General features: G+C 40.3%; 1 protein-coding gene across 3 annotated transcripts; it reads right to left on the bottom strand.

The window, feature by feature from the left end:
- Positions 1-345: 345 nt before the first annotated feature.
- Positions 346-16,066, bottom strand: map7d2a (MAP7 domain containing 2a). Of its 3 annotated transcripts, none has more exons than XM_074672300.1 (17): positions 15,721-16,066; positions 14,316-14,402; positions 13,836-13,910; positions 13,646-13,723; positions 12,886-13,049; positions 12,616-12,712; positions 11,928-12,017; positions 8,775-8,881; positions 8,536-8,651; positions 8,044-8,405; positions 7,799-7,946; positions 7,533-7,713; positions 7,264-7,368; positions 7,093-7,143; positions 6,854-6,881; positions 4,786-5,452; positions 346-2,481 (listed from the first exon to the last, which is right to left on the bottom strand). In XM_074672300.1, the coding sequence occupies exons 1-17, from the start codon at positions 15,776-15,778 to the stop codon at positions 2,223-2,225; spliced, it is 2,673 nt and encodes an 890-aa protein (XP_074528401.1). In that variant the 5' UTR covers positions 15,779-16,066; the 3' UTR covers positions 346-2,222. The 3 variants fall into 3 exon arrangements, with proteins under 3 accessions (XP_074528401.1, XP_074528400.1, XP_074528403.1); XM_074672299.1 differs by having other exon boundaries at positions 13,827-13,910; positions 15,721-16,065; XM_074672302.1 differs by lacking the exon at positions 11,928-12,017 and having other exon boundaries at positions 13,827-13,910; positions 15,721-16,065.
- Between the last annotated feature and the right edge of the window lie 3,318 nt (positions 16,067-19,384).

Genomic DNA, 19,384 nt, shown 5'->3' with positions numbered 1-19,384 from the left:
TTAGACACTCCTATTCATATGGACTTAAAAAATGGTTTTCTGTTCTATTTTCCTGTCATCAAACAATCCTCTTTTGAAAACACTACTTATCTCATCTGAAGTTTGGGGAAATCTATTGAATCTTGAAATCTATGAATAATGCCCCCCCAATGAGCAGAGCTATTATTCTAAAATATCTGGAGATGCAATTTAGACCTGTGCTATTCAGGGCGTATCCCACCTTGGGCCCAATCACAGCAGCCCTTCTCTTACCTTGCGATCTACTTCCTGTTTGTGTTTCAGATTAAACCACCCTTTGGTCGTGGTAAGTGCTCATTAAAATACACACATTAACAAAGTTCCTAGTTTCACAATTTATTGTTTCTGATCACACTGTTATGACCATGCTAACCATGCACAATGTCTACAATAGTTACATAACTCAAAGTTAACTGTTTTGTATGTGGGTATAAGAGGGGTGAACGCTTTGTAGTATCACTTTATTCTCATTTTCATGTGATGAAATCACTCTCCTGTGCAAAAAAGCAGCATTTCAGTTAACGTGAAAGGGCAAAATGTGCAAAATACAGGAAACCCTAACATTTGAATACTGTTTTTAAGTATATGGCTACCTCATTTTAGTAAACTAAAACAATCTCAGAAATCTGAAGAACACAAATTCAATTGTCACTTTACAGGTGACGAAATCATGTGTACAAGCTCTGACATAGCTGTTTGCAGAATGGTGGAGATGTTGCATTTAAAACCAAGGTTCAAGTAATACAGGCAAAACACTATTATCATTACGGATGAACAGAAAGGGCAAACATACATAGCTGGGAGTGACATATTTTGCTCAAAAATCCATTCCCTCATAAGGCATCTCTACTGGAATTACATTTAGACATAACACACTCCAAAAGAAAGAGTCACATATCGGTCATCTCCTGAAGTACTCACAAAGTTAAAGGACCCCTGGACAGGGCCACACAGTGGTATAAGGATGAGGGGAGGTATACTTGAACTGAAACTTTACAGCTACAGGAAAGACTTGTTGATTGTTAAGCAAACACTTCCTCTGCCTCAGTGCATTTCAGCCCTACACACCAGTAACTAGACATTAGATCAGTGCATCCACACTTTGCCATTGAAACTCTTTACATTGAGACACACCTCCAAAAAACATTTACATAGAATGACATAAAGTTGCTCAGCTATCTGTGTTTTCATTGCTAGAAATCCATTAAATCAGTAAAATATGATAAAAATGAGCAGCTTGATCATGAAATAAGATTTTATGAATAATTTGTTGCTACTGAGTCCAACTTCGCAGTTCACTTAAGTCTGCAGTAAACACATCATACTGCAGTATTATCTTAATTGATGGAAATAGTTCATTAATGCGATGATAACACATTCAGGTTGGTATCTTCTCAATCAGATATCTAGGTCATGTGCAGTTGGGAAGTCTATTTCAAAGGATAAGAATAAAGGAGTCAACACATGGCTGTGAATCTGAAAATGTCCTCAAAGAGTATGGAGTAGGAGAGGGCTGATCACGAGAGTCCTGCTGGATTTAATTTTATCCAGTTCATCCATGACAATGTTGCAACTCTGCATCAACACATGCAGATTAAAGATTCACCAATTATTAGGATGATGAAGCCATGCCTCTCCAGTTAAAAAGTCAACTAGATTTAAAGACTTAAGAGTGCATGTGGAAAGACAGATGCAGTTGCAATGCGGTAATCAACACAGGCCTTATACCTCTCATTCTAGGACGTAACTAGTACCCAGTTAGGAATCTGTGCAGGAAGAGTTAGAATTTAAATGTTACTGTGTGTTAGCTGTACTACATTTTCTACTTTAATATAATATTCAAAACCCTGAATTTCGTCATTTTGTTGTCATCTCACATACGCACACACACTCTAACCCCCAGACTCTTTTGCACACATGCTCATTTTGCACGTATACACTTGTCCTCATGACAACAACTGTAGATTTAGTAAAATCGTTTGCACATCATTGCAAATGCAGTTGCTAGTGGTCAGAGTATTTAAGATGTATTGTTTATATTGCAAGTCAAGTGTTTTGATTTTTTTCCCTAAGTTTATCTCTATGGCTCTAATTCCATATATGTGGGACGCAGGGGCACGCACGCAACATGGGGCTGTGATGTGTGACAGGGAGGAAAGAGAAAAGGCAAGCAAGAGGGGAGGAAACAGGGAGGGATCATTGGGCTACTTGATGCTAAGTTTATTCGAAGATGGAGGTGACACCCCGATGAGTTTTGAGTCCGACATAGGACTGACAACACCTTCAATGAGGTTTTTGTTGCAGTCGCCGGTGTTGCCTTCAGAGGACAGTTTAGGGTAGGTAACACCACCTGTCAGGTCCATCAGATCTTCGAGAGCTCGAGTGTTGCTCACACTGCCGTGGTGCATTTCATTTACTGGTGAGAACTCTGGGATTGAGATCAGCTCCTCTTTTGAAGCTGGGCTGAAAAACAAAGGAAAACAGATGCTTTTACTCACTTTAGACACATGGCTTACAAAAGTTTCTGAAATCACACTCAGGGTTTGATATCTGTGCTGTTGTAACATGATACTACTGTGTACAGGATTGCAAATAACTTAGGGAGATCTGACTCTTGTTAAAATATCACTACTTAGTACTTCTTAAACTGATCATCTACTCACAAGATTTTGAATAAGACACATGAAGTGACTTCAGACAACATGTCAATGTCATACTATAAATGTATTGTCAGAAAACAGCTAGTATTAGCAGTAATGCAAGTCACTATACCAAAGTAAAGTTAGAAAATGAGTTGCTGTCTTTCTTGGTATCATTTAACTTTGAAAGATAGTATTATTCAAAGACCTCTTCACTGACAGAAATAACAGTCAGGAAGAGGCCGAATGCAAATGATTAGCTACAGGTTGAATGCTAATGATTGGCTGTTATTAAATTTTGCTTAAGCAATTGGAAGATAATGTCATGAGGATTGCTAACATCACTACTTACTTTACTTACGTCTTTGCCTTCCAGTTTATCAAAAACCTAAAAGATTACTGATGGAAACCTGAAATATTAAGCTGTATTTTAATGCAGCACTTCCTTAAATATCTTTCTGCTATTTTCCTCAAAAAATGTTTGAGCATTAAAGATCAGCCTTTGCTCCGGATTTATGCCTAACCTTTGGGCGGTATGACACAGCCAAGCTGTCCTAGCAGTTAATAAATGCTAACAGTGGTTTCAGAATGTGCTGCCGCTGGCTCTTTGAAAAGAAATCCAACCTTTCTTTGACATTTCTTTAAACACAGCTTTGCATCAGCAATGTAAAGCAAACCCACCCTACTCCCAGAAGGCCTACCTGTCAGAAGGCCTTCTCGCCATCAGTCTGAATTAAGTTAATATTGTTAATTCTCATAATATTTTTTATCTATAATTCATGTTTCTAGTAAAATTGAAGCTATTACTTTTTGTTACTGTTATTCTGAGTTTTTACCACCGCCAAGGAGGTTATGTTTTAATGACAGTTTGTCTATCTGTTTGTTTGTCTTTGAACAGCATAACTCAAAAAGTAACAAACGGGTCTTGATGAAATTTTCAGGAAATGTTGAAAATGGGATAAGAAAGAACTGATTAAATTTTGGAGGTGATCCTGATCACTTCCTTGATCCAGGACTTCTTTAAAGGATTTGTTATCATTATGAGATAGGGCTGGTTTCACCATATGTGTATATAACTCCACAATAAATGGTCGGATTGCTTTGCAAAACAACACAAGACAAGGTCACCATAATTTCTGATAGATGTAAAAGTTTGATCCAGATTCTGGCAATATTCTGATATCCAGAATATGAAATATGTACTGTGTCATCATAATTTTCAACACTGTCAGGTAACAAATAATCGTACAAACCTGCAACTAACACCGAAATGTAGCAGATAGCCTGCTGAAAGGGAGTATGACATCAAAGTAGGTCTAAAGTGTTGCGTGACAATCACAATATGCTGAGCGGAGGTCTGTGCTCTCTGAGTGCTTTACTAGTTTTCTACTGTAGTAAAACAACGTTATTCTTTGATCATTCTTGTTATCTGCACTAGAGCTGTCTTAATGTCATCAGGGGCCCCCGGCAATCAGTATGTTGGGGCCCCTGGGCAACTGCCCACCCATGCAAATGTGTTAAGATGGCACTGATCTGTGCAGATTTTACACGATGTGAGTTCTCTGAAATACTGGTCCAAATGAGAATGAAGAATATCAACTTAATCCAAACTAATTTTTTGACAATATGGTGGGCTCTCAGTTGAAGTTAGCATCTTACAGCTTACTAGCAAATCTGTACACTTGTAAGCTAGGGATCATATTATACTATACGATGGTGGTGTAACCATTTGAATGCTTCCTATGAAACATAATTACACATGTGAAGTGAATACAGACTAAATGCCATTGATTAGCTGCTGTATCACTTAAGCCATGGGTTATCAGATGCATAGCCTGAAACATGGCCTGTCACACTACTGTTTTAGTTTGTAATTCCTTTATTTTCTGATCAGAATAAAAGCAGAGATTTTACAGACTTTGCTAAAGCATGTTTTAATCTAAATTTTTAATGTCTTAAAACCTTCTATGTAGCAGTATGACTCTTAATTGCTATTTAAGCCACCCATCCAGAGCTTTTTATCAAAGGAAAATTTGCTGTTTGTGAAAATCTTAAACTTACTTCCAGTCTTGTGGTGTGGTGTGGTGATATGCAAAAAAACAATAAACTGAGTTACAAACTGACTCACCTGACCTCCATGGACTGAACCTCATCAGAAGACCCTGTTCCCTTAACATTCAGTGGCTCCAGTTTGATGACTGGCGGGGAAAGGTGTCCCGTTGGCAGAGGTGTCACAGAGGGTCTAACCTCCACCACAGATCCCCCTTTAGCTGTCCCCACAGTTGTCCCCACACGCAGAGTTTGTTGTTTGCTTACAGCAGCTACAGCTGTTACATGGCTTCTCATCAAGGCACTTCCTTCCTCCTTCACAGCTCCATTCATCACACCACCTTCCTTTTGGTTGACAGCTGTTGTCTTGGTTTTCTCTTTATTTATTTGGTCTGTGGCTTTAACATTAGCCATGTTCTGCTTGTTTACATTCAGTTGCGCCTCTTTTCCTTGCTGCTTGACGGCACAGGCTTTGTCGTCTTTGTTGGGCTGGCTGACTTCATGGGCCTGTTTTGTTTCACGTCTCTTCTCTGGGACATTTTGTGTTGGTGTCACTGGAGTGTTGGTTTTCACAGGCAAACTCTTCTGGTTGTCCGTCTGTGCTGCTGCTGCTGCTGCGTCTTTCTTCACCAGGGCAGATTCCTTAGTGCTGGCCTGGACTGTGGCTGGCTCTTTTACCTGAAACTCAACCTTTTTGATTGCTTGCTCATGTACCTGGGTATTACTTTGAACAGTCTTTAATTCACCTGTGGGGAATGAGAAAAGACCATGGTAGACTTCACTTTATTTGGACTATTCAAAAATGTTAAATGTCACACCCAAATGAGCTGCGAATCAACACTGAACAGTCCAGATAAAGTGTTAGCTCACGATGGTGCAGAGCGCCCCTGAATGAATCTTTCAAGGACATTTTCAAGAGGAGCTAATTTTACAGTCAGCTCCCAAGGTAATGCTCCACAGTAAAAGCTGCTCAATCAGCAGGAGAAAAGTCCTTGGCTGCTGCTCTACATTCCAGATAATACGACATGACCCAACCCAGATGGCTCTTAATTTATGGCCTAGAGCACAAGCAAAAAAAAAAAAAAATCTTGGACACTTCAAGCTGGTGTGGATAAGGATCACAGCTTTTCATTCAAGCCAAGGCAGCAGATACTAAACAAAAGGAAAAGAGTGCAGCGAAAATTCAATCTGACTTGAGCTTGTAAAGATGCTATGAGGAGGATCTGTTTTAATCGCACTCCCTCGCCACTTGGTGGCCTGGAGTCTCCATACACTGCCGCAAAATACTTTCAGTGAGGCGTGTGTTTGTTTTGTAACTTATGGAGATCAAAACGAATTTTCTTTGTTCAAGACAACTTTTTACTGGATACAATGTGCTGAGGTAAGGGACTTATCAGTACAGATACGCAGTGCTACGGTTTGACACATATCATCAAGCAAACGAAGTAGCCGGCTGTATGTAGCGCTGCCAGCTGCCCGGTGCTCTGAATTATCTGTAGGCTAACATGACAACAAGTAAACACTGTCAGTTTGTGTGTAGTTTAGCAGCCGTTTAATTTTTAATTTTTAGATTTAACGCAGCTGGTAGTCTGGTGCTCTAAAACATGTCAGTAATGTGTAACGTTAGTAAATCCTGGTTAGCTGTGTCCTGCCAGTCATCTACCAAACAGAGCTAACGTAACCTCATTCTTCATTTTATTGATAGACTCCCTGAGTTAAAGGCTAAATAGCCTTTAGCTCGGGCTGTGTCACTCTCCTGTTTAGCTTTCTTCTGCTCTTCTGTCCTTTTTCTGTCCAACAGTTAGGCTCCTGTGTCCACCATCACCACAAAATTAACCACAGACGTTGTTTTCAGCACAGAAAAACACAGATGTCAGTGTTTTATCTCTTCCCGCTACTAAACTTTGTCAGCCGACGTGGTGTTGTCATAGAGACCTAGACGTGCCGTAAATCTCTTTCAAACTCCTCACAGCCCCTTTAAGCAAAACAAATTCAAAAATCTAATTGCACATGCTCAAAAGAAGCAAAAAAAAATCACTCTAGATATCATACATGCCCTGTTTACAGCTGCCAGGCACTGAGAGAGGAGTGAGCAGGGACAACAGGCAAGCTTAATTATTTGCAGGGCGACTTGACAAAATACTAACCTGGTGGCTTCATCTCCACCTGCTCCTCCTTTCGATTCAATACAAAACAGAGATGACTGTGTCAGTGTTTTAGATAATCAGGACACAAAACCAAAATGTGACCAACAACAGAATTTAATAAAGATAACAACAGAAAACTAGACTTTTAACAAATTAAAGTTAAACAGAGATCAAACAATCAGCAGATGTTGAAAGGCAGCAGGAATACTGTACGAGAACAAAGGTGTCTCTTACAGTACCTTCAAGTCAGCTTCAGCCTTTCGAGTTCGCTTCATTATTTCCTCAATTCTCTGCAAAACAAAAAGCAAGATTCAATCATACTGTGAACTTGACAGAAGTGCAAACTGTGTTCCTCATGCAGAGAGTGCTTGGGCTGCCCTTTACGGGGCTTTCTTCTAAATTAAAGTAACCTTTTTTCTCAGTTGCCTCTCCTCCTCTTCTTGTTGCGTTTGCAGTTCTCTGTCTTGCCGTTGACGCTCAGCTTCCTCATGAGCTTGGACTTTGGATTTTTCTTTCTGTTGAGATCAAGAAAAAAATCATCAGTGACCAGAGACTGCAGCACAAAATACTTTTTTTATTCAAAAAGTGGCAAAGATAAACTGGAAATAAACAAATCCAAACAATTACATATGGTTTTAAAGTGAACCATTATTGCCTGGTATTTTTGACGATCTCTTACCTCTTTGTCATTTTGGGTCTGTGTGTTCACCTCTCGCTCCTCCTTTTTATGATTCTCTTCTTTTTGTTTCACTCCTTCAGGACTTTCCTCTGTTTTCTCTTTTTCCTTGACTTGCTGAGGCTTTACCTCCTGCATTCGCTGCTCCTGAGTGATTTGCTTTCTCAGCTGCTCCTCCCTGAGTCTGTTTAGCAGATCCATAAATTAATCAAACACATTTCAAGGCTTGAACCCAAGCAGACTAATCAAAGTTTGCAGAGTGATCTCACCTTTCTTCTTCCTCTTGTTCACGTTTCTTGTCCTCCAGTTCTTTCTGAGCTCGGGCCTGGCGCCTGCGCTCTGCCAGCAGCCTGGTCGCCTCCTCTGCATTTGTCGTGCCTGCTGCCATCTTCCCTGTGGTTGTGCACGTTGTTGATTCTGTCACAAAAAAACTTATGTGAGATCATGTAAGTCAACAAAAACATAATTTAACCTTATGATACAAATACTCAGGTGTCATCAGGATTAAGTCAACCTTTTTTCTTGTCTCCATCCTGAGCACTGCTTTGTGTCTTCTCTGTTGGATCCACTTTGGGAGACATGTTGTCCCTTCTGTCTGGGGATCTACTTTTCTCACGTGTGTCTGCTTTGAGTCGTTTTTCAGGGGTTTCAGCTTTTGGTGATCTGACGTCAGCGTTGACCAGATTCTTCTCCCCTTGAGGAGATGGACTCGTTCCATTGATGGTGTTTTTCTTCACTGCAGACTCAGCTTTGGATGGTTCACCGTTTGTCTTTTTGTCTTCTGCTTTTTTGTTGTCAGTTGTGCGCTGTCTTGTGGGAGAGTAGTGGTACTGATGTGCATTGCTGGGAGACTGAGCACGCATTCGAGATGCCAGCCTGGACACAAACATGGGTGATTAGCATCATTAAAAGCGCTAATGACAGGAAACACATCTAGAAAATGTTGCTCTAGTCCACTTAAATAAAAATGTTTGCCTGCCATTCAAATTACAGTGTATAATCTTACTTGGAGGTAGTGGGGGAGCCCAGGTACTTGGTAACACTAGCAGGAGATTCAGATCTTCTCACGGGGGATCCACATCCTGGAGATGCAGTTCTTCTCTCTCTACGGAGCCGCTCTTTCTGTTTGCAGAGTCAGATAAAGATAGAAGGTCTCACAGCCTGTATGGTCTAATAGTTGCTGATGTTTATCCAGGTCTGTCCAGTACAGTGGCACCAGTGTATCCAGCATGAGCCGGGTGTTACCTTTGGGGTATTGGGAGTAGACTGAGAGCCTCCTTGAAGCCCCGCTCTGCTGTGATCTGCAGGATTCAGTGAGCTGCAGAAAGGGGACCTGTGAGGGCTGCAGGGCGCTGCACGATGACAAACACAATACTTATCAACTCAGATGATGGCAGATAACAAGTGACAGAGGGATATTAATACAGAAGCAAGGGCGGGGGATGACAAGAGAGTGTGTGTTGCACCTAACTGAGGCTTACAGACGTGCTTTTGCTGCCAAAGTCAGTTGGCAGGCAGGATGCAAGAGATACAATTTAGTGTGAGGGTGTGTTGTGTTTGAGGCCACAACCTATCATTTAAGGATTGATTTTTGGTTCTGGTTCAGCCAAAGGAGCTGAATAATTCCCTAGCATTAGACTAGATTAGACTAGACTGAAGGATACAGAAATCATCTTTGTCTTTCTCCTGCCACTACTGAGTCATTACAAGATGAGTTAATGCTTTTCTAGTTTTTCTCAGGCGTTAATCCTGAGTCTGTAATCTTTTCAGTGTGATGCAGACACACAAAGGCCAGAATTGCAGCTGCAAAATATAACCAACACTTCTCACAGCTCCTCCCCCTGCACACCTAAATCAAAAACAGCAAATGATAAAACAAACATCCACAGACTCAGACTCACAGTTAGGGAAGGAAAGCAATTCCCCAAACACTGAATGCATCGGACAACACTGGAAGCAATCTTCTGGCTGTCCCTCCTCACTTCTCTTCCATCTGTCACCATGTGTAAAGGGTAATCTCCAAAGAGCACATCTCTCTCGCTGGGATGCCTGTATCTGTTTCTATTTTAGTGCACATTTGCCTATTCTAGGTCAATGGCCATTAATCTCCAAAACCGTCCGTCACCACTTAGCTGCTTTCATTTGCATCCCCAACCCTCATCAAAAACACAGAAATAAAGATGTGTAGAAAGTGTGAAACCCCACTGAGGATTCACAACCTCTAGACAACCTTATCCAATGTCCTCTCGTCTGTGTGTAATCACTGCAAGATCACTAATCAGGAGAAACTAATCCTGTGGTTGATTTCGAGGGAAGTTTAAGAGAACATACTCGTAGAGGAGACTGTCTGAACAAGTAGCATATGAATAGTGAGATAAAGCCAATGAATTGGTGCTTCTGCTGATGGGATTTAGCTTATGTAACAGCTGATACTTTACTTATTGTCTTTTCTTTCCTGCATGGTGTCCTCTTCGAGTCATACTGCAGAGTTGCAGCAATAAGAGGGGCTTTCGTGCCAGGCTGGAGCAGAGTACTCCGTGTTCCTCTCCTCTCATTTTGTCTTTCTCTCTTTGTCCTACATTTTTCAGTCTTCTTTGTCTCAGCCTCTAGCCAGTCTGATCCTTCATTATTTTGACTGCTTTATGAAACTTTCTCTTCAGAGACATATCAGTTCAGGCACAGTTTTACTGTATAATTGATAATTTTTTAATTTTCTTGGTTTCTTTTTGCCAGGTCCTGTCCTCTGCCCATTTTTTATAGAAACATTTCTCGTAACAAGAGCTAAGAATATTTTTCACGTGGTCTCCAGATGTTTCTGGGCCAACTTAAAGCAGACACTTGAAGAACTGCAGGTGTAGGCACCTCTGCATTGACTTCATTTCTTATAGCCGGAAGTTGTGAATAAAAAACGTTGAACTTGAGGAACAAATCAGTTTGGCAAAACACAAACAGAATTGGACTTTCTGACTTCCTGTGTGCATGACAAAAAATATGCCAATTCAGAAATAATTATTGTTACAATAAGTGTTATTTTTTTCCTCCTATGGACAGACCTGATAATTTTTTTTATTTTGACTTTTACATATCTTCATCATGATGTTTTGAGTTTGACAAACCTAAGACCTGTTAATTTGGGGCAGTTTTGGCAAATATGTACGGTGGCCCTGAAGGGCAAAGGGAAAAAATATTTGAAAAATGCAAAATAAATTTCAATGGCACTACTGCATTTCACAAACCACAAATATATTTAAAATACACAAATAAATTTCACAGACTGCAAATAAAAATCACGGATCACAAAATACATTTCACTGATCACAAAAAGGGTTTCATCCATCACTAATTAAATTTCACTTATCACAAAAAAAATTTCACTGATCACAAAATAAATTTTACCGATCACAAAATAAATCCCACGATCACAAAATAAATCTCACCGATCTCTTTAATTAGGATGAGTGAAATGTATTTTTAGATAGGTAACATTTATTTTATTTTATTTTTATTTTATTTTTATTTGCATTCTCCGAATTGTTTTGTGTTTATATATATATATATATATATATATATATATATATATATATATATATATATATATATATATATATATATATATATATATATATATATATATTTGTGGTTTGTGAAATTTATTAGTGCTTCTGAAATTTGTTTCCCGCTTTTGAAATATTTATTTCTATTGCCCTTCAGGGCCACCATAAATATGTTACGTTTGGCATTGCAGTGTTAACTGATGGTAATCTTGGTGATAAACCAAGAAATTAAAATTTGTATGTTGCAGTCATATAAAGAAGGGCATATTTCACTTTGATTTTAATCTAAACTCACTTTTGAAGTTGCTGAATTAACTATTGATGCTACAGCAAACAGAAAAAGACATTGTAGCAAGAAGCCTATCAATGGTGACTACTGGCTTCATGGTAACACCAAAAAAATTGCCATCAATTCCACGAGCACAAGTTGTTTTTAGACTAGCTGTTGATTATGATTTAACCTCTGTTTTTGATAAATACCTGCTTGTGAGTTATAAAGAGCTCATTTTTTATAAATATCCTTACTAATTTGCATCCTTAATAACTGAATTCCTTCCACACTTAACACATGTTAACTTAACACTTGTTAAAAGCAGCAGAGCACAAACACAGTTGACAAACAAAGCCTCGCTTACACAGAGATTGCCTTGCAGAATAATAGTATCTCCCTTGCAGAACAAAACAGGAAAAGAGCAGCCTAAATTGCATGCATCACAAGACGAACACATTTGCCTTTAATTTGTGGTATCAGCCTGTCCAAAGGCAAACACACACAGACATGGTACTGTTGGATGAAGAGGAGGGGAGATACATTTGGTAAGGCAAATGGGGGGCTTAACTTTACCAGATTCGCTGACAGCAGGAAGGGGGGAGGCAATGCCATGGGAAAAGGCAGAGGCAGCAGAGAAAGGGAGTGGGGCATTCTCACTGTCACCTATAGGCAGCGGGCGGAGCAGAGCAGACAGAGCGTTACAAAAGTTCATCTGAGCAGTTCCTAATCCAGCAGAGGAGACCTGGATGGGAGTTCACACACCAGCAGGGATGTAATCCAACACTCTTTATTTCAGACTCATTTTAAGCCATTAGCTGCAAATTTCAAGCTGTGGTGACTCCTCAGTGCTGATATCTAAATGTCAGTGTGTCAAACAGTAAAGCCTGTATCACAGTTACTGAGTCTGTACTGAAGAAAGACTCAAAATGTAGAGACACCCGTGCAGGTTTGTAACTCCATCCTGTCTCTGTGGGAAACCAGGAACAAATGTCTGCTCATGCGTACTTCAGCAGCCAGGCTGAGAGAGAAAGGCCTTATTGAACACACAACACACTCGCTGAAACACTCACTCACTTGTACACACACACGACCTTCAACATTCATACAGTCTTTAGTCTTGAATGAATAAAAGCAAAATGCAATCCTTATGAAAAAAGCCCAAAGTTCCCTTTTTCTAGTCATTCCCATTACTCTCTGTGAACAATTCATGCTTCTTTTTTCCAACACAATCTTAGTTTACAGCCACAGGCTTCGCTCTGACCTGCTCCTGTGTGGCAGCCTCTGCTCCAGCGTCTGGTCCTCTGCTCCAGCTGAAGGCTTCGCTCCAGAGAGCGTTTCATCAGAGCCTCCAGCCGCTCCTGAACCCAACACAGCAAAAGGAAACTCTATTTGATCACTGCGACTTTACAACTGTTACTCATTTTAATTCCTATATAAGGTCTGCTTTAAGTAACATGGGAGTTGTAGACATCTTGCACACAAATAACAACAAGGAGAAATTTCTGAAGCATTTTATGTTGAATTAGCTGACCCTCTCCTCTTCAAGCTGCTGCCTTCTCTTCTCCTCCACTGCAGCTCTGCGTTGCTCCTCTTTCTGCCTCTGCTCCTCCAGACGCCTCCAGCGCTCCTCCACTGTTCGCTCGTACTGCAGCCGAGCTCTGCGCTCCTTCTCCCTGATCAGCTGCTCCCTAGCCGCTGAAAAAGAAAAGGCAATCCTGCTCCAGGTTGAAAGACAAAACCTTTAAGAGGGCCATCTTTTTGCTGATGGTTTTTGCTTTTTAGCAGGTCACACAAAGTTCAAGAAAGATACCACAGAAAAAAATCCCAAGTTCTTTAACAAAATGGGATCTGCTTCAAAACATCATATTAACAGTGTTTTTTTCTCCTTATTTGGAAACAGTTTTCACTTACTGTAGCTTCACACTCTTAAATGATACAGTGAACTAGTGTGTGGCAGTGAAAAGGATTTTGTCTTTCAATCCAGACCTAAAACTATCACAAAGATAGAAATCCATGCCGTCATGGAGAAACTGCAGGAGCTACATGATTTACTGTGAGTGGGAGACCTACTTCTGTGGATTATTCTACGTTACTGTCACTTTCCCTGCAGTGACCGAGCTCATCACATCTAAAAACCCAGTGAACTCAAAGTAAATCGTCTACTGGATAAAGCTCTTCCATAACCAATTAAATTGTAGAGCGACAAAAGCCATGACTGAAAAGTTTGAACTGGAAAACAACACAGCGGGAAGACTTTTTATTTACTCCCCCCAAAGCAGGACATAACTTACCCAGGCTTCTCTCCCTCTCCTCACGTCTCTCCTTGGCTAATCGCATCCTGTCATCCGTCTTCATATAACCCTCCACAACTGGAAGAAAAAGAAAGATGCTGAAGGAAAAGAGAATTGGTAATACAGAAAAATAAAAGGAGAGACAGAAAACTGTGTCACAGAGGCAAAAATGGAGACTTACTTTGTTTACCTGCATGGTTGTTGTTCATGTGTGAAGGGGATGCGTGTCCATTGATGTGAGGCTTCTTCTCTGTGTGAGACGGAGCTGAGATCATCAGAGAGAGAGATAAAGAGGCATGACATCAGCGCCACAGCGTTGACCTGCAGTGCTCTGTAGCACCAGCAGAGGGGAACATTTCTGCAGCTCTGTGTTAAATGCATTGTGTTGCTAAATTCCAAGCAGTAGCCCCATGCCAAGGGCAAACTGCAGCAATATGCAGGAGAAGGGAGGGGAGAGTCACTCCACACATGCTGAGTGTCTCTTTTAGTTATGTGTACTGTCACCGCTTCCTGCACTCCATGACACCTGAGGTCTTCAGAGTTATTACATTCATCATATCACGTGTCTCTAGTAACAGTGCAGTAACTGACATCACTGTGGTGTAAGTGACTTCTCGTGATCGATATGAAAGTGAGCATTTCGAGACAGAAGCTGGAGAGTATTACTCACTGAGTCTCCGAGCAGGAGAGCTGTGACCATTAGTAGGAGACTTCTTTTCGGGAAGCAGTGGGATGGATGGTGGTGCCATCTTTTCACCTGTAATACGCATAAAAGCAAACACAAAGTGATGGTCTAATCTTAAGAGCTCACAGATGAGCCTGATCTATCATTCAGGAACACAAATAAGTTTCCTCTAACATTTTTGTATAATGTTGCAGTTTATGACTCTGAAAATAAAGATAATATTAATGTATTTTGTAAAGAATATAAACAAATGTCTAAGAGGAGTGGAAACTATAGTTGTAACAACAAAAAAAAGAATGATAATTAAATGTTTTCTCTCTTTTTGGTCAAGGCTTTTATTTTGTAGCACAAAAACCTGGCAGACAGAGTTAACCCCTGCGCAGATTGGCTGAGTAAAGCTAATATTTTTAACTGTACACATTCACCATGCTTAACTTGTGACATTCATCATGTTTCATAATGACATGTTATTAATTTTTCATCATCCACAATGGTGTTCTAATCAGCTTCACAGTGAATACTTTAGCTCTTGTGGCTTTGAGGGGAAGATGCTCATACTCTATGTTACTTCAAGATCTACAACAGTTGTCCAAATGTTTTTCTGAAACCTGTAACTTTACTGAAATTCAACCTGCAACTAACACAACACAATTTATTTAACACTTAATTTCCTGATCCTGCATTTTCAAAGCAACTGATCAAAAACTTGAATGATGTCCCCAGTAACCCTGCATGAAGAAGTGAACTACTGTGACAACAGAGCCAGTCTTTTCCTGTTTGGATCAGACCAGAGTGACTCAACTGTATCAAACATGATTATTGACCCATAGGGAGATCTCTCCTCTGCCAGGGCGTGGAGGGCAGCCTATAAATACAACACTCCAGAGACAATGACCCACTCTTCAGACCTAGTCATCACACCATGTGTTTGATGCTATTAAACCTCTTACAGTGACTATGATGTGTCTCTAGCGTTAATTTCTCCACTCCTATGAACCATTTTATCAGAATAAGATGCGTCATCACATCAGGGGGGGACTATACACACACACAGCAACATAATCTATGGTTTTGATTAGAAAAAGCAAATGTGAACTGTAAAGGGCAGGACCACAAAAAGGTACCACTGCTGTTTTTCACTTTTTCTCGCTAAAATGAGTAACACTCAGTCACTCAGGGCTGTCACCTCGATAGATTAATTTATTCCCTCCGTATTTGACCATTTCCACTGCAGGCTCGCATCCAGTGAACCGGCACCGTGATAAACAAAACAGTGCAGCATCATGCACCGTGGTAATGCCAATTGCGTCATTCATGTGTTTTAAAGCGCAGCGCTATGAAAACAGTTAGCAGGACGACATCGATACAGCAAAGGTTACACAAAGCTTACCCGTTATATCGTTGGATGTTGTGATTGTTTTTGCCATGTCAGTCGTCACAGTCTGCATAAACCCAAACGTACAGACGCGCGTTCACCCTGTCCACTATGCGGTGATGTCAATGCAGCACAGGTATCCGTTTCCTCCACAGCAGCAGGAAGCGCAGCCACAGCACAAAAAACACAACCAGACACCATTCAGACAGACAGCATGAAGGTCGTGATGAAGGCTGGAGGTGGTGTGCATGAGAAGAGAGAGCTCAGTGGATGGAGGAGAGAAAGGGGGAGAGAAAGCGAGAGGGATGCTGTGACTGGAGCAGAGACGATGATAATGCGCACACACAATTGAGTTTACTATGGAGCGACCACACTGTGCGTCGCAGCGTAAGCCCGCCCTGCTATCAACACATCACCGGTAGATGGAGTTTTCCCCTGGTGTTCTGTGAACACAGCAGAACCACGTCAAAAAAAAAAAAAAAAAAAAAAAATCCTAAAGCATCAATACTAGTTTTGCTCTTACGAAAGATAAATGCTGTAAGTGCTGCAAAACAGTCATAAGCCACTTCATTACATATGATGTTCACGTAGAAGCTCATCATATCAGTAAGTGCTGATAGAGTGGATCCTATTTCTCTTGAGTGACATTTTATGTTTTGAAAAATCAAATTAAATTAGATTAAAAAAAGACTTATCATTAAAAATCAAATAGATATCCCATTTAAGAGGTCAAAATTACAAGGTTAAAAATGCATTAGATCTTTAATAAACGTTTTGTGATTTTTATTTATTTATTTATTTATTTTCTGTATAAACACATGATTTCATATTTTATTTTAAATATCTGTCAAAATAAAATTTCCAACCATGGTAAAGTCTTGAAGTAACAAACAAAGACTTAAAGCCCCAAGGGCAAAATTGGGCCCATCAACCTGCTTTTTCAGACTCTATGCACTAAGTGCACATCACATTGTCTCTAAGTGTGCATCAACTAAAGTGCCCACAAAGACTAAACATGGTGCCTCAAGTGTATCTGGTACATTGTCCAAAAAAAGAAAGAAAGAAAGAAAGAAAGAAAGAAAGAAAGAAAGAAAGAAAGAAAGAAAGAAAGAAAGAAAGAAAGAAAAAGGAAAGTTGTGTCCCTTTGTTGGAATACTTCCTGCTCCTGGTTTGTTGTTGATCACATCATACATTTAATCAGGAGGATAGCTTGAAGGACTTCAAGATGACTTACAACACAAATGGCCATAAAAACGGTATTGGTCTCATCTGAATTAAGTTAACATTTTTGCTCAAAATTCTTTATATTTGAGTAATATGGCACCATCTTACATGTTGGTCCCAAAGAGCAGCTCAAAACCAGCACTGCATTATTACGTCACTTTTAGTTAACTACCCATGACTTTGAGTTAAAACACATGTTTCATTTGTTTAATAGGTGAAGTATACCAATGTTTCTGTTTGGGCTGTCAATAACTCAAACATTATTCAGTACAATGGATTGTCTCTTGCATCATACATGGGTTTGATTTGGTGCCCACAGCAGTTTCACACTTTCCAAAATCATGGATGACACATTGAGATAATGGTTACTGGAGTGTCTGTTCTTAAAAGTAGCTGCAAAACATGGAGCTGGGCAACCCCAGAATGCTGGACCTGGGCCTACCTACACATTATATTAGTATTTATTTAAGCTAGCACACAAACCCAGTGGTCAATATATTGTCATTATGTAGCACATACCAACAGCAGTGTAGGCAGAATGAGTGTGTTTCTCTAGAGCTCAATAAAAGTGGTAGTTAAAAGGAGAATTTAAAATACACACACACACACACACACACACACACACACACACACACACACACACACACACACACACACACACACACACACACCTACATACATACATATCCCAGTGACGTTTAGCAGCAATACTGTCATGCATGTGAGAGGAAATGTTGATCATTTTCATGGCTTTAATGCTGCAGAAACGTTTGCTTATGTCAGCAGTTCAAAGAACATGTGGAGAGTGTGTGGGGGTCTTTGGCGATGCTTTAAAAAAATATCGGTAGCACTTTAGATTACAGCCCGCGTCTTACAGTGTAGTTTCCCGTCTCTTACAGTGTAGTTTCCTCAACTGTAGGGGTAACTCTCACGCATGTACCTTGACATTTTGCGGTACCTATCGGGTAGTTACGCTCTCGTCTTACAGTGTAAGTCCTGGAGTCTTACAGTGTAGTTTCCTCAACTGTAGGGGTAACTCTCACACATGTACCTTGACATTTTGCGGTACCTATCGGGTAGTTACACTCTCGTCTTACAGTGTAGTTTCCCGTCTCTTACAGTGTAGTTTCCTCAACTGTAGGGGTAACTCTCACACATGTACCTTGACATTTTGCGGTACCTATCGGGTAGTTACGCTCTCGTCTTACAGTGTAGTTTCCCGTGTCTTACCATGAACTTGTCAAAACAGAGTAATTTTCCTGGGCATAAGCTTTTGCTGTTAATGTGCCACTTCCTCTTAACAATTAGTATGGTGAATAAAGTAGACCAATGATGAACCTAAACACTGTAATGTATTGATGAGTATGTGTTTCACACAATAATGATAAGACTTGCAGATGTAAAAAAAAAAAAACTTTATTTTTTTAAACACACAGAGACCCCACATAGTAATTCACCTTTTAAGAAACCCGGCCTTTAAGTTAACACTTGCCACTGCTTACTGTCTAACTGTCGAGTACTTCCACTGCGACAACCCACTACTTTACCTGTAACTACTGGTCAACAACTGGAACCGGGCTGGATTTTAAAGTGCACACTTGTTGGCTTTACTTACTGTGTAACTACCCACTACTTTACTGTAACTACTGGTCAACAACTGGAACCGGGCTGGATTATAAAGTGCACACTCGTTGATTTACTTACTGTGTAACTACCCACTACTTTACTGTAACTACTGGTCAACAACTGGAACCGGGCTGGATTATAAAGTGCACACTCGTTGATTTACTTACTGTGTAACTACCCACTACTTTACTGTAACTACTGGTCAACAACTGGAACCGAGCTGGATTATAAAGTGCACACATGTTGGCTTTACTTACTGTGTAACTACCCACTACTTTACTGTAACTACTGGTCAACAACTGGAACCGGGCTGGATTATAAAGTGCACACTCGTTGATTTACTTACTGTGTAACTACCCACTACTTTACTGTAACTACTGGTCAACAACTGGAACCGGGCTGGATTATAAAGTGCACACTTGTTGATTTACTTACTGTGTAACTACCCACTACTTTACTGTAACTACTGGTCAACAACTGGAACCGGGCTGGATTTTAAAGTGCACACTTGTTGGCTTTACTTACTGTGTAACTACCCACTACTTTACTGTAACTACTGGTCAACAACTGGAACCGAGCTGGATTATAAAGTGCACACATGTTGGCTTTACTTACTGTGTAACTACCCACTACTTTACTGTAACTACTGGTCAACAACTGGAACCGGGCTGGATTTTAAAGTGCACACTTGTTGATTTACTTACTGTGTAACTACCCACTACTTTACCTGTAACTACTGGTCAACAACTGGAACTGGGCTGGATTTTAAAGTGCACACTTGTTCGCTGTACTTACTGTTTAACTACCCTCTACTAGTGTGCATTTTATA

This window comes from Halichoeres trimaculatus, unplaced genomic scaffold, assembly GCF_033239565.1.
Source record: "Halichoeres trimaculatus isolate MK-OKI-2021-1 unplaced genomic scaffold, fHalTri1.1 fHalTri1_scaffold_6, whole genome shotgun sequence".
In the NCBI taxonomy this organism is placed as follows: Eukaryota; Metazoa; Chordata; class Actinopteri; order Labriformes; family Labridae; genus Halichoeres; species Halichoeres trimaculatus.
The sequence above is the reverse complement of the archived record's forward strand: the minus strand, read 5'-3'. Positions and strand labels throughout refer to the sequence as shown.

Bases quoted from the DNA above. Each gene is read 5' to 3' on its own strand.
- map7d2a (XM_074672299.1), bottom strand. From the start codon at position 15,778: ATGCAGACTGTGACGACTGACATGGCAAAAACAATCACAACATCCAAC. The intron at 14,403-15,720 runs GTAAGCTTTGTG...TGCGTATTACAG, and splicing joins AACATCCAACGATATAACGG to GTGAAAAGATGGCACCACCA. The intron at 8,652-8,774 runs GTAACACCCGGC...CTCTGCAAACAG, and splicing joins CTACTCCCAATACCCCAAAG to AAAGAGCGGCTCCGTAGAGA.